General features: G+C 38.8%; 1 protein-coding gene across 1 annotated transcript in view; it reads right to left on the bottom strand.

Moving 5' to 3' along the window:
• tyw1 (tRNA-yW synthesizing protein 1 homolog (S. cerevisiae)) overlaps positions 1-22,738 on the bottom strand; it is a 40,062-nt gene that overhangs the window by 14,020 nt on the left and 3,304 nt on the right. Inside the window, exons 7-13 of the mRNA XM_014993421.2 lie at positions 22,251-22,373; positions 18,609-18,738; positions 16,114-16,166; positions 15,907-16,025; positions 13,123-13,232; positions 12,054-12,231; positions 8,742-8,877 (exon numbers count right to left, since the gene is read on the bottom strand). Of these exons, the coding sequence (XP_014848907.2) occupies positions 8,742-8,877; positions 12,054-12,231; positions 13,123-13,232; positions 15,907-16,025; positions 16,114-16,166; positions 18,609-18,738; positions 22,251-22,373 (849 nt within the window). The remainder of the gene's footprint in view (positions 1-8,741; positions 8,878-12,053; positions 12,232-13,122; positions 13,233-15,906; positions 16,026-16,113; positions 16,167-18,608; positions 18,739-22,250; positions 22,374-22,738) is intronic.

The following is a 22,738-nucleotide window of genomic DNA, read 5'->3' on the forward strand; positions in this document are numbered from 1 at the left end:
GGTGAGAAGAGTAATGGCAAAAAAACCCTCTGAAATCAAAATTAGCATTTTGGTTTGAATCAAGGATTTATTTGATTCAACAGGAAACTTCTCATCAAAGCGACAGACGTCACATGTGGGGAACCCCAAGGCTCAGTCCTAAAACCCCTAATATCTATATGCTCCCACTGGCTCAGGTTATAACAGGACATAAGATCAGTTACCATAACTACACAGATGATACTCAGCTCTACATTATGATGTCACCAGGTGACTCAGAACCGTCCAATCACTGAACAGATAAATGTGTGGATGTACCAAAACTTTCTCCAGCTGAACAGAAACAAAACTGAAGTTTTTAACTTTGAACCTAAAGAGGAGCGAACTGGAGTCAACGCAGAGCTTCAGCTGTTAGAGCTGGAAACCAGAGACCAGGATGAACTCTGACCTGAGCATTCAGAAACACATAAAGACGGTTACAAAGTTGGCCTTCTATCACTTGAAGAAAATTTCCAGGATTAGAGAAACTCATCCATGAGTTCATCTTACCTGAGTGAAATTCCCCCCCACCTTTCCCCCCTCCCCACCTTCTTCAAATCAGACAAAATTGGTGTCAATCAACTCAACCATGTTTGTGCAGCAACATTTTGTGTTTGTGCTGCTTTGGCTTTGAAAATCATTTTGACTTTGTAAAAGTGGGGGAGGGAGGTGAGATACCTGGTTGACCTTTTGACCTTTAAACCTTCATTAATATCTCCAAAGCCAAAGCAGCACAAGCTAAATATTTTGCTGCACAAAGGTTTGAGAGCATTTTTGTCTGAGCAGCAGAAGGTGGGGATGAACTTCACAGGACGCTGCTGCTGGAGGTCTGACTAAAACCAGGAAGATGGAGAACATCACCCGGTTCCGCAGTCCCTACTCTGAGAGAATGAACTTTAAAATACTGATGTCAGTTTATTAATCACTGAACGGCTTAGAAAATATGAGGCACAATTCAGTCTAAATTCATGTTAAATAAACACCTTCACTCAAAAACTGACTCGTGCACCCAAATTTGCTTTTACTAAATTTATTCAACTTTCCTGAATTAATTTTTATATTTAATTGCTAAATCAAATATTAAACTTGTCAAAACACAGTGAATGTTTTTAAAAATAAAGAATGACTGAAATCCTCTTCTTAAACTCAAATCTTTGAATTGTGGCTTTTTTGTTGTTTTATTTTGTCTTAAAATTTTGTATCTGCAAAGATGTACACATTATTTTCCTACAAAGAATAAACTACAATATTACATGCTTGCTTTACTGTTGAAGAGGTAAAAAAGAAAATCACAATACATTTTATTTATTTGGGTTTTTAATTTAATGTAATATATTTTAAGAAAATTTGACCTCAGACAATAACTGAAAGTTTCAACATTTAATTTCTCTTTGGGATCAATAAAATATTGTTAAATTTGCATTTAACTGAAACGACATGACTGATCTATTTGGTCTTAAAATACCAACTTCTGTCACATTTTTAGTAATTTTTTTATAGATCATAATTTCAAATAAGTTTTTGACAATTTTTTCCAGTATTTCAAAACGATTCATGATGGAGTCTAGTAACATTTTACGTCTAAATGATCTTCAAAATTAAGTGGTATGAATTTAAAACAAGTACTGGAAACAAGCAGAAATAATCCAAAGTAAAAGTTTGATAACCAGACAGAAGGGAATTATTAATTAAAATATCTAAAGGCAAAATATAAAGAAAGAGGAAAAAGTCAAAGCTTGCCCTAAACTGAATTTCTAATACATAATTTAAAGATTTGAGTTTAAATGCTGGCGGTTACTGCTCATAAATAACAAAATTATTCTGTTACATCCAAAATTCAAGTAAACTCTGTCCTAGAAAAAATAATATAAAAATAAGATCTGCACCAGATGGGGATTTATTTTAAATTTAATAAATAACAGAAATGAAAAAGCTTTGCTTAAAGTCAAAATATTTCTGCCGTCTTATGTGACAACATGAAGGAGAAAAAGCAAAAAAAGATGAATATGAATCCATTCACACTGCAGCCTGAAGGGAGTTGATAAGAACTTATTGATACTGATTCCATTATCGATGTTGCTTTTCAATTCTCATTGAGTTTGTACATAAACTCTTTCATTCAAAATAAGCACCATGTTGTTTTCGATTTAAGGAAAAATAAAACTGTCATGTTACGGGAACCTATAAGCAAAATGTTTAAACTTCCAAGTAATTGAACTACTGAGAACCGATTCTGTACATGTGAACCGATTCGGTACATGTGAACCGATTCGGTACATGTGAACCGATTCGGTACATGTGAACCGATTCGGTACATGTGAACCGATTCGGTACATGTGAACCGATTCTGTACATGTGACCCGATTCTGTACATGTGAACCGATTCTGTACATGTGAACCGATTCTGTACATGTGACCCGATTCTGTACATGTGAACCGATTCTGTACATGTGAACCGATTCTGTACATGTGAACCGATTCTGTACATGTGAACCGATTCTGTACATGTGAACCATTTCCGATGTTTTTTGCCTTAATGCGATCTGAATCTGATCTTTTCACGACAGTCTGAACAACACAGATCAGATTTTCTGAGTGGATCTAGAGCCGATATGAATCTGGTCTTTTAAAATGGTAAGATTTACTTCTCTGAACACCGAGCGCTTCTTCTTCCTGGTAGAACCCTGAGTATGCTCTCTGTGAGACGTTATTGCGCCCTCTACTGTGCATGCGTGACGTGTGGCGTTCAAACTGCAGATCACATACGAGTCGCATATATTTGGAAAGACCACGCAAAAAAACACAAAAAAAAAACAGATTTCCCACAAAAAAAAAAAAAAAAGAGACTGCAGCTTTCCCTTCATTTCCCTCCAATCTCTGCCTGGCACTGGAAGGTTGTCTGTGGCATCAGGTCCTTTCAGCCCAGCAGAGACGACGGTAATTGGCCGGCAGCAGCAGGGAGGGGAGATATTTCAAGCTGCCTCCGTTCCAAATCTGACACGGATGCACAACTCTGACAACTCCCAGGACGGCGAGATGGCAGGAGGAGTAGAGGAGGAATAAAGGAGGAGTAGAGGAGGAATAAAGGAGGAGTAGAGGAGAAGTAGAGAGGAGTAGAGGAGGAGTAGAGGAGGAATAAAGGAGGAGTAGAAGAGGAGTAGAGGAGGAGTAGAGCAGAAGTAGAGGAGGAGTAGAGGAGGAATAAAGGAGGAGTAGAGGAGGAGTAGAGGAGGAATAAAGGAGGAGTAGAAGAGGAGTAGAGGAGGAGTAGAGCAGAAGTAGAGAGGAGTAGAGGAGGAGTAGAGGAGGAATAAAGGAGGAGTAGACCAGAAGTAGAGAGGAATAGAGGAGGAGTAGAGGAGGAATAAAGGAGGAGTAGAAGAGGAGTAGAGGAGGAGTAGAGGAGGAATAAAGGAGGAGTAGAAGAGGAATAAAGGAGGAGTAGAGCAGAAGTAGAGAGGAGTAGAGGAGGAGTAGAGGAGGAATAAAGGAGGAGTAGAAGAGGAGTAGAGGAGGAATAAAGGAGGAGTAGAGCAGAAGTAGAGAGGAGTAGAGGAGGAGTAGAGGAGGAATAAAGGAGGAGTAGAAGAGGAATAAAGGAGGAGTAGAGCAGAAGTAGAGAGGAGTAGAGGAGGAATAAAGGAGGAGTAGAGCAGAAGTAGAGAGGAGTAGAGCAGAAGTAGAGGAGGAGTAGAGGAGGAGTAGAGCAGAAGTAGAGGAGGAGTAGAGGAGGAATAAAGGAGGAGTAGAGGAGGAATAAAGGAGGAGTAGAGCAGAAGTAGAGAGGAGTAGAGGAGGAGTAGAGGAGGAATAAAGGAGGAGTAGAAGAGGAGTAGAGGAGGAGTAGAGCAGAAGTAGAGGAGGAGTAGAGGAGGAATAAAGGAGGAGTAGAGCAGAAGTAGAGAGGAGTAGAGGAGGAGTAGAGGAGGAATAAAGGAGGAGTAGAAGAGGAGTAGAGGAGGAATAAAGGAGGAGTAGAGCAGAAGTAGAGAGGAGTAGAGGAGGAATAAAGGAGGAGTAGAGCAGAAGTAGAGAGGAGTAGAGGAGGAGTAGAGGAGGAGTAGAGGAGGAATAAAGGAGAAGTAGAGGAGGAGTAGAGGAGGAGTAGAGGAGGAATAAAGGAGGAGTAGAAGAGGAGTAGAGGAGGAATAAAGGAGGAGTAGAGCAGAAGTAGAGAGGAGTAGAGGAGGAATAAAGGAGGAGTAGAGCAGAAGTAGAGAGGAGTAGAGGAGGAGTAGAGGAGGAATAAAGGAGGAGTAGAGCAGAAGTAGAGAGGAGTAGAGGAGGAATAAAGGAGGAGTAGAGCAGAAGTAGAGGAGGAGTAGAGGAGGAGTAGAGGAGGAATAAAGGAGAAGTAGAGGAGGAGTAGAGGAGGAATAAAGGAGAAGTAGAGGAGGAGTAGAGGAGGAATAAAGGAGAAGTAGAGGAGGAGTAGAGGAGGAATAAAGGAGGAGTAGAGGAGGAATAGAGGAGGAATAAAGGAGGAGTAGAGCAGAAGTAGAGAGGAGTAGAGGAGGAATAAAGGAGGAGTAGAAGAGGAGTAGAGGAGGAATAAAGGAGGAGTAGAGCAGAAGTAGAGAGGAGTAGAGGAGGAGTAGAGGAGGAATAAAGGAGGAGTAGAGGAGGAGTAGAGGAGGAGTAGAGCAGAAGTAGAGGAGGAGTAGAGGAGGAATAAAGGAGGAGTAGAGCAGAAGTAGAGAGGAGTAGAGGAGGAGTAGAGGAGGAATAAAGGAGGAGTAGAAGAGGAGTAGAGGAGGAATAAAGGAGGAGTAGAGCAGAAGTAGAGAGGAGTAGAGGAGGAATAAAGGAGGAGTAGAGCAGAAGTAGAGAGGAGTAGAGGAGGAGTAGAGGAGGAGTAGAGGAGGAATAGAGGAGGAATAAAGGAGGAGTAGAGCAGAAGTAGAGGAGGAGTAGAGGAGGAGTAGAGGAGGAATAAAGGAGAAGTAGAGGAGGAGTAGAGGAGGAATAAAGGAGAAGTAGAGGAGGAGTAGAGGAGGAATAAAGGAGAAGTAGAGGAGGAGTAGAGGAGGAATAAAGGAGAAGTAGAGGAGGAGTAGAGGAGGAATAAAGGAGGAGTAGAGAAGGAATAGAGGAGGAATAAAGGAGGAGTAGAGCAGAAGTAGAGGAGGAGTAGAGGAGGAATAAAGGAGGAGTAGAGGATGAATAGAGGAGGAATAAAGGAGGAGTAGAGCAGAAGTAGAGAGGAGTAGAGGAGGAGTAGAGGAGGAATAAAGGAGGAGTAGAAGAGGAGTAGAGGAGGAATAAAGGAGGAGTAGAGCAGAAGTAGAGAGGAGTAGAGGAGGAGTAGAGGAGGAATAAAGGAGGAGTAGAGGAGGAATAAAGGAGGAGTAGAGGAGGAATAAAGGAGGAGTAGAGCAGAAGTAGAGAGGAGTAGAGGAGGAGTAGAGGAGGAATAAAGGAGAAGTAGAGGAGGAGTAGAGGAGGAATAAAGGAGAAGTAGAGGAGAAGTAGAGGAGGAGTAGAGGAGGAATAAAGGAGGAGTAGAGGAGGAGTAGAGCAGAAGTAGAGGAGGAGTAGAGGAGGAATAAAGGAGGAGTAGAGGAGGAGTAGAGCAGAAGTAGAGCAGAAGTAGAGGAGGAGTAGAGGAGGAGTAGAGGAGGAATAAAGGAGGAGTAGAGGAGGATGTAATAATGTAAACTAGCTGATACAGAATAAAAATATTGAGCTTCAGTAAATAAAACATAATAAAATAGTTCATTTGTTTCCAGATGTTCTGATTTTAAAGAAAAAGTTTCACAAACCGTGTGACGCATTTACATTTAATTAAATAGTTTAAATTTGATCAATATTTTAGATTTTGAACTTCAAGTCTTATCCTGAGGACAATAATAAATAAATCTCTCATTATTTTGCCATTTGGCAAATAGAAATAATTTTGGTGATTCTAATGGACCAAAAACAGGAGAAGTTTGGTCTCATTTAACTTCAGACGGTGAGGAAAAATAAACTGTTTGACTTTTTATTTGGTGTATGTAAACTTCTGGTTTCATCTGTGTTACCAACTATGTCAACACAACAAAATCTTCAACTGTACGTCTTTGAGAAGCAGAAGTGGAGCCTCCAGCACAACCAACAAGAAAGCAGGAAGTGGCTTCTGGATGGTAAGTCAACAACAAAACACTTGTCTTTTCCAGCAGCCATTGTACAGTGGTAAAACCAGCTGACCAAATGTGCTGGAAATCAGCTTGTGTTGCTAGGCAACGGCGCAGTGAACCGCTGACTGTGGCTTAGCAACCAAGAGATCTATGAAACAGACACCAAAAAACTTTTAATTGTTTTTTATAAGTGCTTGGGCTGAAATGGAAAAAACAAAATGTGAATTCTGCATAATCGATCACCTTTAACCTTTAACCTTTAATTCGATTCATGTGAGCAGGAGTGCATATAAAAGTTTGAATCCATTTGTGCAAGAATAGCATTTTAACATTTTTAAAATCTGTAATACGACTCAATTCTAGGAAACTGAGAAGGTTTTTGGTGACTAAGTTCATCTTTTTACTGTTAAAGGCCACAGAAAATGAACTTACAGGATATTTTAACTTTATTCGACCCATTAAGGATAAATGAAGCCCTGTTCTCTCCCCAAACCCCTGCTGTTACCTCCTGTGTATAGTTTTATGTAGTGTTGCAGTAAAAATGATGATCAAGGTGAAATTAAAGTTAAATGATAGATCCCAGGTGATCAGGCTCCAAATCTGCATTTGCCCACATCTGAAGCTGAGTAATGAATTTGCTACTTGCTTGCAGAAGCTTTAAATAAGCAGAAGAGCGTTACGACGTCTCCGCCGAGAGACTTAAGCCCACGTCTCTTCCTTCGGCTGCCTGGCGGTTCATCAAATCGCTGCTTTTTCTTCCTCCTTCAGTGAAACACTAGCAGAACCGAATCAGGCCACCGAACTGGTCGGGTTTTTAAGATCTTCAGCTTTGTGGAAGTTTCATATTAAAGATGTTTTGCTCTCGGTTACGACTCCAAAAAATAACCGATCTCATCTAAACGTTAGAGAGTTTGGCAGAGTGTCGTCTTATCTGGGTTTCACAGAAGCCGAAGATCGAGTCATAAGAAAAAATTTAATTAAACAAAGAGCAGAATTACAGTGAGATGATAAGAACGAGGAACCGATTCACATTATTAATGAAACTGTTTTCCATATGATAATTAGCTCTTCTCTGTAATTAGAGCCAAAGAAGCATTAAAGACAATCAAACGACCAAAGATACGTCATTAAATCGACTTAAGTCGGTTTAAGCAGATACAAGTAGGCAGCTTCTTTAGTTTTTTCACAATATACAGATAAAATATATTCATTAAAATTGTGAAAATGCATTTTTCAGGTATCTGATGTGGTTTGAACACTGTAAAAACACAAAATCTTACCAAGTAATTTTGGTTTAGCTGCTAGTGCATCTAAAATAAGACAAAACTAACTGACAAGTAACTTTGTAGCAAGATATAGGAGTTTATTTTAAGTAAATAATTCCTTAATATTGCTGAAAAGTGTCTTCACAGGTCTGACTAATAAATCAAACAGCTGCAGTTGATCCAGATGCTGCTGCTGCTGTTCTCACTAAAACCAGGAAGATGGAGACATAACACCAGTTTTAAAGTCCCTACACTGGCTCCCTGTAGCTCAGAGGATAGACTTTAAAATACTGTTGTTAGTTTATAAATCACTGAACGGTTTAGCACCACAACACATTAAAGATCTGTTGTTGCTGTACCAACCGTCTAGACCCCTCAGATCTTCTGGATCTGGTTCTGCTCTGCATCCCCAGAACCAAACGAGGAGAAGCAGCATTCAGTTTTATGCACCACAAATTTGGACCAAACTTCCAGAAAACTGTAAAACAGCTGAAACACTGAGAGCCTTTAAATCCCAACTTAAAACCCACCTGGTTAGAGTTGCTTATGGCTAAATTAGGGTTAGAGTGGGTTTTGATGTTTTTAATGTTTTTATCTTTAGTTTTTAAGCTATTATTAATTTCATTTTATTTCTCTTTCTCACTGTTTACATTTTAATGATGTAAAGCCCCCCGGAAAACGTCCCAGTTAAAAGACGTTTAAAGTCCTACAGGGTTTAGAGTCCCAGTTGACGGCGTTTCAACTAAAAACCTGGAGGTTGGAGTCCTTGTCAAACGGCGTTTTGACTAAAGTCCCAGAGGGTTAGAGGCCCAGTTAAACGACGTTTAACTGAAGTCCTCAAAGGGGTTTTAATGTTTTTATCTTTTTTAATCTTTTTCAAAATGTCTTTCCCTTTCTCACATGCTGTTTTTATTTTAATTATGTGAAGCACTTTGAAATGCCTTGCTGCTGAAATGTGCTATACAAATAAAATTTGATTGATTGATTGATTGATTGATTGATTAAAAGAAGAAAAGAACTTGTTTCACTGATTTCTTTCAATAAAAAAACTTACAAAACTTTAAGAAAAACTGCAGGTGTGAGTCTGTCTAGTGAATTGTTTTTCATTCAGAGGTTAAAACACCAGAAATTTAACTCGAGTAAAAAAATAAAAATAATGTTCCCGCTCCTAAAAAAACCTCCAGTAAATGTAACTAGTTGCGACTCTGGAAGCAAAGGGAAGAGCAGCAGTCTGGTTTCTCCACTGCTCCAACAGCTGCGTTGGTCATTAACCCTTCGATGGTTCAGGTGCAGCGTTGCAGCAGGGAAGCATCAAAGCAACGTTAGAACCAGCAGAACTTACTTTCTCTCCCAGAGCCCTGAGGCAGTCGAGGAAACGAGGCCAGAAGTCCTTAAAAAGAGGCCGATCAATCTTCTTCAGGCTGTCCTTGGTGCTGGCATCCACACTGACGTACAGCTGAGTCACCGGCACCAGGTTCCTGGAGAAACAGGAACAACGTGTGCACAGGCTTCACGGCTTTCCATACGACCCAACCGCTAACAGCACACAGGCAAACCTGCTGCTGCAGCTCAACACGAGACGAAATTCAATATTTTCAAAAGTTAAAACTCATATCGATTCATTATACACAGCGAGATGTTTCAAATTCAAAAATACTTCAATGAGGTAGGCTGCAGGCTAACCCTAAACCCAGGAACTGTAACTAGTTAACCCTAGTTAGCCAGCAGGGTTAAGACGCTCCTGGAAACAAACACATTTCTAAATGACAAGTCGACTGTAAAACGGTGATTTCTCCACATCCTGGAAGAAACGGCTCATCTTCCCCCAGCAGCTCAGCGGGAAAGAAAAATATCTGCTGACTGGAGTCCGACCTCCACCTGGAAGGACGGGCGTGTGATAAGTGAGCCGCTGACAGGCTAGTTAGCTGAGCTACAGGATGTGCCAGTGTGGTGCGTCTTCAGACCTTCAAGTGCTTCTGGACTGAGAGGTTGAAAGATGCTGAGCATTGCAACAAAAATCCATTTGAACTCTCCAAAAAAAACAACTGTCATTTCACTTTCAGAGAGCCTCTCAAAGTTTTCCCGTTTTTTAAGATAAATGTCCAATTCCATCAAAATCCTGACTTTTACTGTAAGATGTGTCATGTTCTGAATCAGGAAAAATATTTCAAGAGTAAAAACTTATTTCAAATTCAGCAAAAGTTCTGAAAAGTGTGAAGGCCAGCGCTTCCTGCCGGGCCGGCTCTCTCTGTTCTCGTCTCAAACTTCCTCTCTGACTCCTTCGTGCACCTTGGAGGCAGTCGAGTTGCTCCACACACTCAAACTAAAAACTCTCAAACAACTCAGCCTTATTTATATGTTGCCACCAGGCAGCCAGATATTTCTCCAGCAGGGTTTCTGCAGCTTTCCCCAAGTCAAACTTAAGACTTTCTAAGACTTTTAAGACCTCCAAAGGAATGCACAAACCTCATCCGGTCAACTGGAGAGAAATTAGCACTTACTTATGACAGAACGCTAGCTGCTAGTTAGCAAGGGCATTTTAGCAGCTAGTTAGCGGTAGCCTCAAATCACATAGTCCAATAAAGTGACTCCAGAAGAAACCCACAGAATGTACAAAATTAAATATTTCAGCTCATGTATGCTGTTGTATTTTTCTTTACTAAAAATGACTGCAGATAAAAATTATAATTTTTAACCCTCTATGGCATGACTTTTTGTTTTTTTGGGGAAAAAATATTTTCCTGCATTTTTTGGGAGCTTACTGGCCCTTAATTACATATCAATCATAAAATTGGACCCTGATGCCTCCCGGAACCGGATTTGGGTTTGTTGCCTCAGGGCAACATTGAGCTACAAGGGGTCTAAAACGGCAAGTTTTCTACAGTGATTATGAGAAATGAAATACAAATCAAACAAAAACTATATTCATAAAAACACTTTTTTTGACAAAAATAAATCAGACATGGTTCCAACTCACCAAATATAAAATAAACGACTAACTTTCATTAACGAATGGTACATTTGAGCAAATTACTAAAACGCGCATTTGTGTGTTTGTACATGTGTATGTTTGGCAGAGTTAGAATCACTAAGGATGTTGAAATCAGTCTATTTCCCCATTATATGTTAAACATCAGGAAGGAATTTCTTGCTGATGTGAAAAAATTGTATATCACACTTTTGACACTTGATTATTGGCGTACCTGGGAATCACCACCTGTTTATCTGATTATCTATGGGTTGTAGTGACCAGATTCACATCAGTCACTATAGTTAGGGCTGCAGGTTCTTTTTATAAGAGTTTGTAGTTCTGATTCTTTGTTAGAATTTGAGCCAAGCACAGGATAATATTTTCATCAGCTCCCATATCTGGTAGATTTGGTGGTTGCACAACTCGCTCTGTATAGGTTGTAAGGAACACCATCTGCACCAGCCATATGAAGTTCCCTGCAAACCCATATTTTTGGGTTTGGCAGGTATTGCTTCAGTCTTTGCCTGCCTTGGAATGGGGCCATTTGTTCGTTGATGACCAGCTCTTCACCCTTTGGGACTGAAGTCAGTTTTGAGGATAAACAAACAATGAAATAATGGTTGTACAGTGGATCCTCATGTTTTCATTGGAAATGACCCCAACTTCTGAACCATGCACCTTTTGTCCATGAAATGACCTTGCATCCATCTCCTGTTGCTGTTAGTCAATAATAAAGTACATAAATTGGCTCTGATAATTATTTTTGTAATCAATTGAATATCATCACATTAGAATAATATTGTCTGCACAGAAGGGCCCTAACTGTGCAATGTTGCCCTGAGGCAACAAACAAAAAAACACAGTTTTTGCATATAAATAATTTAAAAAATTGTCTTGAAATGATCTATAATGCTTCTTTACATATTCACAGATATGAAAATATTTTTAGTTAGAGTGACCCAAATTTAAACATGAAGAAAAGTGATGTATAACTTACAGGTAGGAGGCAAGGTGTAGCATGCACCTTCGCTTCATGAAAAGGACTGCTGCTCTTCTAAATAAAAGGTCACATGGACCTCAATACCTATTTTATTTGGACAGAAATGTGTCTGGAAGTATTTTAAATCATCAAACCCCAAAAATAACACAAAGGAGCAACGTGAGGGACAGATTTGTGGTTTGTTGCCCGAGGGCAACGGTATGCCATAGAGGGTTAAATCTGGGATATTTATGCAACACATTAATGTTGATTTATACGTAAGTAACTTAAGTATACGTAAGTTCACAAAATCACAAGACCTGTTATTAACATATCAAAGGCCAACATAGTTTTGTGATGAGCTTAAGACTTTTTAAGGCCTTAATTTTAGATATATACATTTTAAGGCTTTTTAAGGATAACAACGGTTATTTTCTACAGATTAGAAATGTTTTTAACTAAAATCAGAGACAATACTATTACTAATTTATTTTTAAAGCACTTTAAAACGATATTAGCCAACAGAAAAATCAATCAGCATTCAAATAAACAAAATAAACATTAAAACGCTAAAATGAAAGTAAGAGGAAAAGTCTCAATGTGTTAAAAACCAAATAATAAGGAAACTTCAGAAGAGCCTTTAAAATGAAAGGAAAGTTTGTTTTTTTCTAAGTAAAATGAGTTTATTTCTGGTTTCTACCCACCTGATTTCCTCTGGGAACTGAGCGTTTGTGACCAGGAAGCTGGAGATGCGATGAGAGTGGAGGAGGCAAAGAAAGGTGTTGATTTCTGGGTACATGATTGGCTCGCCTACCAAGGACAGGGCGCAGTGCTTGGCGGCCAAACCCTCCTCGTATCGCTCCGGCTTCACCCCGGGGACGCCTGCAGGGGAGAGAGACCGTCCCTGTAAACGAACCTCAAACAGCGGAAACGCAGCAGAGTCACAAAGTTTAAACGGCTCGGCCTCGTAACAGATGGAAAACGACAGGAAACTTATCGTCCGTCTGACAGCGAGGCGCTCATAAAGATGAGCGACAGACGAGAGGAGGCTGAGAGCAGGAAATTAAAGTGAGGGAAAATACATGTCTGTAGATGAGTTGCAGTAAAACACAATATTAGTGAAAAATTCTCCACTTTTTAAAAACTACACGTCATAAACCCTGTTTTAAAGACGCATGATCAATGCAGAGGATTGGTTTGACATAAAAGCCCCGACAAAAACTAAAATATACGGCCTTAAATAATTTTTATGAATTTAAGACATTTTAATGCATATGGACATTTTTATTTTTCTAAAACCTTTCATTTTAAAAACATTTTCCCCAATTAGATCGGTTTTACGTTTATGAAAGTCTAAATGCAACTCGCCGCCTTTTTGCTCTGACTTCCCTCTTGGGATGATCATAAATGTTTATTTTCGCTGAGCCCAACGACCAGCTGCTCTCTTCCAAACTGGAATCAGATCAAACCCTAAAGCAAATGATGTTTGTTCTCTTTTCTAATCATAACACGTTGAAACGGGCGTCCAGCCTCTCAGCTCCGGGTGGAGGCAGCAGTGGAAGTGCGCAGCGTGTGTGTGGGACGCAGCGTGAGCAGAGATCCATGAGCCACTAGAACCTGCTGTGACAAAACAGCCGCATTTTAATCTTCTCTGCGCTTCGTTACGCTGGAGGTTGCAAAAGGTCGCGAGCCGCAAACGGAGGCGAAGTGATAAAGAGAGGCGGCGTCTGAGGTCCAAACGGCGCCACGCACCCAGGCTGCTGGGCCGCTCACCTCTGAACTGCCGGATCATGTTCTGGTGCTTCTCCAGGGAATCCTGCAGGATTTTCTCTGCCGGGTCCATTTTCCAGCGCCACTCGGTGCCAACCGGGTTGGTGTGGTGTCTGTTAGTCAGAGACGAAACGAGAGGCGAGGAGAAGAAGTTTAAAATACAATCTTTTCAACTCTGAGGCTCTTCAACTGATTTTATTCACACCTGCCATTTTATACTTTATCTGATGTCAACATGTTGGGCTTAATGTCTTTAAAGGGGAATAAAGTGTCACTTTATAGCAAAAATCAACAAACTATGTTACCTTTAGTTGTGACATATATCAAATAACTTTAAATAAATTTGACGTAATTTAACGCCTTGAAATTGGGTCTCTGTCTCTTTAAAAAAACTCCTTCAGGACGTCGTCACAACATGGCTCCTCCATTAACCCTTTAATAACGTTTTTACCAGCGTTTCACTGACACCAATTGGGTGATTGCTAATTACTGCTGGCTAGTCTGAAGGAGCCGAGTGGGGGAGGAGCTGCGACTCGAAGGCGGGGCTACGTCCAACCTGGCGTTTTGCACAGCTGAATGGTTGCCATGGAGATTAAGCGACTTCTCCAACAGGCATGAAAGAATCTAAACACCTGTTCACACAGTCCGTGCTCGTTTAGTCTTCGTCCAATTGTCTTCCAATAAACTTTAACATTTTATATTCAGACAACTGAGATCTTTACAGTCCGAGTTTTTGGATCTTTCTATGAGAGTTAATAAAGTTGTTTTATTTACCATATTTATTTACTTACATGTTCAATTTGACTCTTTATTTTATAAATCATAATGTCGTGCCGAGACCTGTCACAATAATTAATAAATCAATTAATCGGAACAAACTCAATAATTTATCGTTTTCTCTCTTTCTACCAAAAACTGGATGATGAAAGTTTTCAGTTTGGTGTTTTGGTCTCAACTAGCAAATTTTTTTAAGGATAATTTTATTTACAGGGACTTTATAATTCATTTTCTTTGTTGTTTTTATTGTTTTGTTAATTTATTTTATATATTTAAAATGTCTTCCAGTTCCAGTGTTAAATGTTTATTAGAATTTAAAGTTTATTGATATTTGAGAATGTGTTCTTGCTTATTAATGCCATCATTACCATTATGTTACTTGAAAATGGTCCCAGAATAACAACATTATCGTTAATTGCAATAACTTCTGAGATCAATTATCGTCCAGCAAAGTTTGTTACGATGACAGGCCTTTCAGTAAGGTCTTCCTTAAAAGAAAAACACAAATGTAAATGAAAATATAGTCTTTTAAAACAAGACAAAGATTGTCTAACATTGATGTCCGTTTATAATAAATCACAACAGTGCGGTCTATTCCAAGTACCGTCATCAAGTCCACTGATATTACTCTCAACAGTCTAGCAGCAGCTGTTGTGACAGCGAGGTGAGGGCGGGGGCAGCGATGCGTCTGCGCCCTGAAATGGCTTATTTCCTGCCATGCCTCATCTCGGCCTTCAGACAGAACGGCAGATCTGTGGCGACAGCCGCGCGGTTTCACCGCAGCGCTCCGGCGGCGACCTTTCCCGCTCCACACAGCCGCTGTGTGAAACCAAACCGGAGGAGACGCAGCGCTCAGGACCAATCAGGGTTCACATTTCAACTCAACGCAATAATTATTCACCAACAGGTGGGAAGCTGAATGTGGTCAGACAAAGCGTATCGTAGTAACAAGAACAAAGCCCACACTGCAAAAACACAAAATCTTACCAAGTAACTTTGTCTGGTTTCTAGTGCAAACATCTCAGTGCACTGGAAATAAGACAAAACTAACTGAAAAGTAAGTTTTTAGGAAGATATAGAGGCTTGTTGTAAGTAAATAATTCCTTAATACTGATGAAAAAGTTCTAGTTCCACTTTCCTAATATTTCACCCACTGAATGAAAAACATGTTTTTTTATTGAAACAAACTCATTTAGAAACATTTTATTTTGCCTGATTTTATTGTTTGTTACTTGTATGAATTATTGTCATTTTTGTTTTTAAAATACAAAAAATTTCCACATAACTTTATTTTTTTAAATCTGATTATGTAATTTTTAAATATTAAATGATTGATAATTTGGTCAGTTACTCAGAACTTGAGTTGACTTTTTACCAAATGACGGATACTTTCTACTTTTACTTGAGTAAATGTATGTGGAGTATAATTTTTGGTACTTGACCAACCTTTCTTTGTGAGTACTGCCAAAAAAATGCAGTCAGAAAAGGATGCAAACTTGAGTTTTTCTTGTTTTTAGTTACGAAATAGAAAAATATAATATGTTAAGATTCTATCTAAAGCCAAGTACTCTTAAAATAAGACAGAACTCTCAAGTACCTTTTCAGCAAAATATATGAGCTTGTTATAAGTCTATGATTCTTGAATATTGTTGAAAAAGTAACATTTCCACTGGCAGAACTGAACTAGAACTGGGTTGCTAGGTAACGGGTTGGGCTTTGCTGGGGTTGCTAGGTAACGGGTTGGGTTTGGCTGGGGTTGCTAGGTAACGGCGCAGTGGAATATTTTACCAGTGGAGCTAAAACTATCTATCTAAAGCCAAATGCTCTTAAAATAAGACAGAACTCACTGACAAGCTTCTCTTCAGCAAAATAACAACCGAAGTAAAAATATGCTGAAGCAGTACTACTCTTACTTTAGTACAATGTTTGGTTACCTCCGTTATATTTAGCCACTTTTCGGACAGATTAATGTACATATTTACCGTACTGTGTGCTGTAATGGTTGCATACCTCCAGCAGAAGACGCATTTGTTTGCGCAGGCCAGGCTGGGCGTCGTCTCCATGCAGCGATGCGACTCGATGCCGTAAAACGTGTGTTTGTAACAACCTCCTCTCCCTCGCAGCATAGACTAAGACCACAAACACAAACAGACCTCCGACTGTGACTCAGGCAGGTTTGGTGGCCCAGTTGGTAGAAAATGTCTAATTATTTTTTACCTTTGTCCACCGACAAAGCTTCACTCCGGAGTGACTTCCAATTAACTTATAACCTGACGGAGGAAAAACGTGTTGATGAGTAAATATTTCAGAAAACACAGCAGAGCATAAAATCAGCTAAATTAAAACTAAATGTCTGAAATCACTAGAAGTGTCTTCACATTCATCTATGGCCCAATTGTGACAAATGTGAGACAAATGTGAGAGAAAAGGAAAAAGTTTGTTTGTATTTTAGACATTTGGAAATTGCATTGAAAATACATGAAATGAGTAAATCAAATTTGTACAAAGAACATTTTCAGGGACTTCATGGTTCATTTTATTTATCGTTTCGGTTGTTTATTTATTTTGGATATTTACAAAGTTTTCCAGTCCCAGAATGTAAAGCTTTTGATTTTTGGGAACGTGTTCCTTGTCATTATTACCATCATATTACTTGAAATTGCTCTCAAAACAACAATTTTATGAGACAATTTATCATCCAGCTAAATTTGTTATTGTGACTCTGGCAATAATGTTGCTTTCCACACAAGTGTAGGTTGGACAAAACTGCAAAAACACAAAATCTTAACAAGTATTTCTGTCCAGTTTCTGTTGCAAACATCTTAGTACATACAAGCAGCAAGGACTTCTTTCCATAAATAATTCCTAAATGGTGATTAAAAAGTACTAGTTCCTATTGTAGATTATTTCACTTATTAAAGACAGTGGGACTAGTACTTTCTCATGAGTATTAAAGAATTGATGACTTAAAACAAGCTCTTGTATCTTGCTAAGTTGTTACTTGTATGTTGGTTTTGTCTTGTTTCAGGAAACTAGACCAAAAATACTTGGTAAACTTTGCAACAGTGGTAGAAAACAAAATCACCAAAACAAAAGACAAAAAAAAAAAAACTTGTAGAAAGCAGGTAAAGTTGAAGCATCCTGAGTTTTGTTGATGGTGGGTTGAAACTCTGCTGGAAACTCAGCAGTAGTTTCAGCAGGATGTGACTTTGGCCTGTGCCTTGTGCTAAGGAGACTGAAACAGGAAGCCGGCCTCCCTCAAGACTGAAACGAAGCCAAACCTCCATCCTCCGTTCTTCACTCCCAAATAAAACCAACCACCTGCCAGGAGTGGCTGCTGCCAGCATCGCACATGAAACGGGTCATTATTTGGTCAAACGGAGTGAAGCCTCGCTAAGAGGAGCTATTTATAGCAGGTTCTGTAAGATATCAGCAGGAAATGTTGGCTGAAAACGGCTGGCCTGAGCAATATGGTGCTGAATGGTACAACCTGGTAAAAACATGACATTTTTACAGAAATCCAGTCTTTAATGTGATTCAGTAGGAAAAAATAAAGAATATCTTAATCTATGCTGTGTTTTTAAGTTGGTCAGATTGACTAGAAACTTTCAGTTTTGATTCCTGGAGTTTAAATATGATGTAGAAACCACTTATTTCAGCCAACGCTCAAAATGGGAAAGACAAGGAATCACCATCTTCAGTGAGAACCAAACCAAAAATGCTTTTCAAACTGCAAAACATACTATTCTAGTCAAAGTTATTATATCATTATTTTTAAATAGTTATGATTTCTGAGAATCAAGCAGTTCATGTCTAATCTGCACAGGATGAAACTGACAGTTTGCCGTAATCTCTATAAACTCTGGCCTGAAAAGGGCAAAAGAGATTAATTACTAGAAAATCCAAATCGCAGAAAAGATGGAGATGAATACTTATAAATAAATTATTTTTTAAGGTTTGGTTTCTGAAAGATGGTTGTTAAAAGAATGCAGGCAGAAAGTTAGAGAATTATCTCTCCGATGTTAAAATTTAAACAAAATTTTAACTTTTCCCAGGATTTTTGATGCTTTTTCACTAATTTCTGAGGAACTTAGTAGGACTGAATAATAAATTAATAACAATATATATCGCTATAGACATGTGATCATTATCGAGCGGCAATACGTCCAATAAAATATTCAATAATTTCACTGAACGCCGATCCAGAACCACACAGCATTCTGGGAGATTTAGGCAGAGGAAAGACTTTAGCCTAAATCTTTTCAGGTTGGCAGAATAAACTCACTCACTCTCTGGTTGCCTAGCAACTCAATCACTCTTTGGTTGCCTAGCAACTCACTCACTCACTCACTCACTCTCTGGTTGCCTAGCAACGACCTGCAGAGTAACAGCAGCAGTTTAATGTTCAGCCATCTTGCCTCATAACTGCTTAAAAATAAAAAATAGAAACGGCGTGGGTTAAAAACTGTTGATTAAACAGAAAACGTGTCACCAATTTGGAAGTATTTCTTATTTTAAAACAGAAAATGAATCAATAATTTCAGATATTGGCTGATATTAAACAATACGCAGGTATTTCAGCTGCAGCATCCAGTTCTTCCTCCTTCCTTTAAATCTTAAATTGAAACTGAAGAACTTTCTAGCTAATTGAATAATTCAGTTTTAACGTTTAAATGTCGTCTCCTGTCGATTTCCAGCCTGTTTTTCCTCACCTTGCTTGGTCAGTGCTTCCCTCAGAGCCGGGGTGATCATCTCCCTCCTCTCCTCTTCATCTTCAGTCTTCATCACTCCATTGTGTTTGGACAGTTTCACCATTTGGCCTCCTTGTTCCCCTTTCACACCCTGGAAACAGGTCAGACCTGGTTTAAAGGTTTAACTGAGGCGTAACAATATGACCGGCAGTTAAAAGATTGTTTACACTAAATAACATTTGTTATTTTAACCCAAATGTTATTGATGCTTTTGATGAGATTATTACTATTATGTTACTTGAAAATGGTCTCAAAATAATATTATCGTTTATCGCGATGATTTCTGGGACAATTTATCGTCCAGCAAAATTTTTTATTGTGACAGGCCAATCAGTCAGTGATGAAAATCAGACAATTATTCCCGATCAGAGGATAAAATATTTCAAAATCAATTTTTTTGTATGTGAAAAGCAGAAAAAGCTGAAAAATCCGACTTATTTAAGATAAACCATATCAACTTCGTCTTTGAACTTAATAAAAGTAACAATTGTATGGTAATATCTCTATTTTCTGCTTAATGAAAAAATTACTACTCCTTTTTATCATCCCGTAGGGTTTATAAATACCCTTTTGTTTTTGTAAAAAATACATTTTAAGTGAAATTTAGTTCCTGGTGCCGCCTTGTTTCCTCAGGTATCTGACATTTCTTTGACATTTCACTCTGTGTGGGAAAGAACCGCTCAGGTTTCATGACCTTTCTATGCTGGCAAGTTTTCACTTCACATCACTCCTTAAGCAGAACTTCTTTCTTATTCTCCAAAGGTTAGAGGGTAATTTATTAACATCTTCACACAGATAAACTACCAGGAGCTGGTCGGGTTAATCTGCTCCACATAAGGCTTTTTAACCAAAACGGCGCCTCAGCATCAATGTCCCAAACAACTACTGATGTGTTTCAAATGACATTCATTCATGTTGGTATTTTACTTTCACTGTGCTTCATGCAAAATCCTCATACTGATGCAAAAGCTCTGAGATACGGAGGGCCATAAAGGACAAAAATAATAATTAAAAAAACATAAGCTTTTGGAAAAATACTCTATAAAACAAATAAACATTTGATTAAAAATTTAAATAAATAACATCTTTAAAAAAGTATGAGGTACAAATGATAAATTCTTATTAACAATATTTCTGCATTCATCTTAACTTTGAAGTAATTACAACAGCAATCACAGACGTACTTTTACTCAAACGGAAAAAAAATAAATAAAAGATTAGAAGTTGTAGGCCTGTCTTATGATAAAATAACGGTGCAAAACCTTTTTTTCTATGTTTCTGTCTACAATGAGTTTGAGCAGATAAACTTTAACAAAAATAAATACTTTTTTTGACCTGAAAGTGTTTTCAACTTAACGATTTTGGCGTTCATGGCCAAAGGTTTGGACGCGATGGTTCCTACTTACCAGCAGGTTCTTGTTTTGCTGCTAAAACTGCTGAATCCCATTTACTTGACAGATTAACACCTTTTAACCCATGAATCCAATTTGTTAAAAAAGTTAAACATCCCAGAGACGCGTTGTGTTTCACAAAGAGAGGATTGATGGCCCCCAGAAAAGCCGCGAGCAGAAAGGTGGGATTAACGAGCCGCCCGTAAAACGAACGACAGCTTCGCCCAATTACCGTACAGCTGCCACTTCCTGCGCCGGTCGGTCCGCGGGGATTTAAATGTCGGCGAGTCGCGAATGAGCCGATGCCAAGTCAGCGAATGTGTCCAGACTAGAGCGACGTTTTGAAAGAACGCCGGAGACGGTGTGCAGATTTCTGCTTGGATGGGTTTTAATTCGGGGTTTTAGTTCCTTCACAGGCTGAGCGGTTTTAACGTGTTCAGGGATTTCTCTTCAGTTAAGCTTCTCCAGGATAAAGAATTAACTAAATGTTTAATCTAATTAAAGGTTTCTGACTTTAAGCTCTCAGATTATGAGGAATTCAGAGCAAATAATGAAAAAAACTATTTCTGTCAATCAGCTGCTTTAAGTGAAAAGAAATGTTTATTTTACAGAAATATTGGATATTGACAGTGAAAAGCTTCACATTCTTCTTTTAAAAGTTGAAAATGACCTGAAAGATTCTGCATAGATTAAAAAAATAACATAAAATGCTGTAATATTTATTTTAAAAACATGGGACTTTTGCTGCTGTATTTGTAAAAAAATAAATGTAACATTTTATATACATTAACATGTTTTATGGAAATTATTTTTAAAACTGCCAATGCATAAAATATATAAAAATGTTACTAAAACTGCCTTTTTGTTGTTCTTCTAATATAAAATATGTGATAAACATTATTAAAAGCACTTCACGTTTGCTAGCTTTACAGCTTGCTAGCTTTACAGCTACAGAGCTAGCAAGGCTATGTTAGCTGTCTTGCTAGCTTTACCTTTACAGAGCTAGCAAGGCTATGTTAGCTGGCTTGCTAGCTTTACAGCTACAGAGCTAGCAAGGCTGTGTTAGCTGGCTTCCTAGCTTTACAGCTACACAGCTAGCAAGGCTGTGTTAGCTGGCTTGCTAGCTTTACAGCTACACAGCTAGCAAGGCTGTGTTAGCAGTGAGTCAAACTGTTGCCTGACAGAAAAGTCAGAGAAAAAGTACTTAACATATAGGAGATTAAATAGTCCTGGCAAGACACAATTTAAAACCTGTGAATAAATTTTTACTTTTTAAAAAGTAAAAATTTTACTTTTTAAATGAATTTAAAGAAATCCACCAATTAATTAAATCAATCCAATTGTTTTCATCCTTTAATTAAGATGAGTGATTAGAAAGAAGCAGCAGGATTTTCTTCCTGTTAGCAGAAACATCGAATTAAACCTGGTTTAGAGCTCAGAATACAGGGTAGGAAATGAAATGAATGAATCATTTCGTTCGTTCGAAATGAGCCCTGGAAAAGCAGAACTGGTTTCGTCTCCGTCCTCCCGTCTCGACTCACCCGGCCCTCTCAGATCTGTGAAGTGGGCGTCGCAGATTTTACGCAAGCCTCCGTTTCTTCTCCGCCGAGGTCTGATGTCTATCGACCCATCTGCCGTTTGTCCCTCACTGACAGATTTCCTTTTTCCTTTTCACTGGGAAAGGTTTGAACGGATGCAGGCGCCGCTGCTGCTTTTAACCCGGAGAATCCTGAAAATCCACTGAATCTAGACTGAAGCTTCTTTTACGTAGAGAGACGAACTTTAGAAAATAATTTCCCTCGAGTTTCAAATCTCCGCCTGGATAATTTTGCTTATTTTAATTACACGCAGTTCTTGAAATATCCTGAGTAAACATATTTATCAGTAACAACTGGAACTTTCAATATCTAGCGAGTTATTTTCGCAGTTTACCGTCTATTAAAAGAGAGCATCTCTTCACTTCCTGCTGCGGCGGGGATGAAATAACGTTAACCTGATATCGGCTGGAAAGCACAACGTCTCCCTTTTCAGGAACTGCTTTGGTTTTTCAGATGTCGTGGCGGAGTTACGACATGTTCGGTCTGGAACGGTTAACGGAAACAACGCAATTACAACAATGTGTTTTTTTTTTATATTAGTGGAATACTGATTAAGTTTTGCTCTCATTTTTCCAGCATGAGCAGCTTAAAAAGCCGTTTTAATGGCGGTGAACCTTTGCTTTCTTGACGCTGTTCATGATGTTGCCCAGATCCTCCACGTCGACCACAGAGCGCGACGTTTTCTCATCCGGCCAGCCGGACTCTTCCTCCTCACTGCTGGACTCAATCAGCTCCACCTGAAGCATTAAAATAAATCAGTATTTATTCATTTAATCTGTTTGAGGACACGGGATTTTCATTTTCCCCCGCAGTGAATTATCAAACACAGCATCAGTGGAAACCGATCGATTAACTTTGTGTTTATGTTTATTTGGAGATGCATATGAAAAAGGTCATTTTTTAACCAGAATAGCAACAAATAAACTTTATCACCTGTGAAAATAACTTAAAAACAGTCCAAATAGTCTGGATGTATTTTTATTTATTTATTTTTTATGGGACGTTTCTGTTTATGTCTGAGAATGAATGGAAAGCTCCTCTGGCAGGTTATTTAACTTATAACAAGGCGTTTTCCCTTCTTATAAAGTAAATAATTTACCAG

This window comes from Poecilia mexicana, unplaced genomic scaffold (genome assembly GCF_051168715.1).
Source record: "Poecilia mexicana isolate PSO_F unplaced genomic scaffold, ASM5116871v1 scaffold_13, whole genome shotgun sequence".
In the NCBI taxonomy this organism is placed as follows: Eukaryota; Metazoa; Chordata; class Actinopteri; order Cyprinodontiformes; family Poeciliidae; genus Poecilia; species Poecilia mexicana.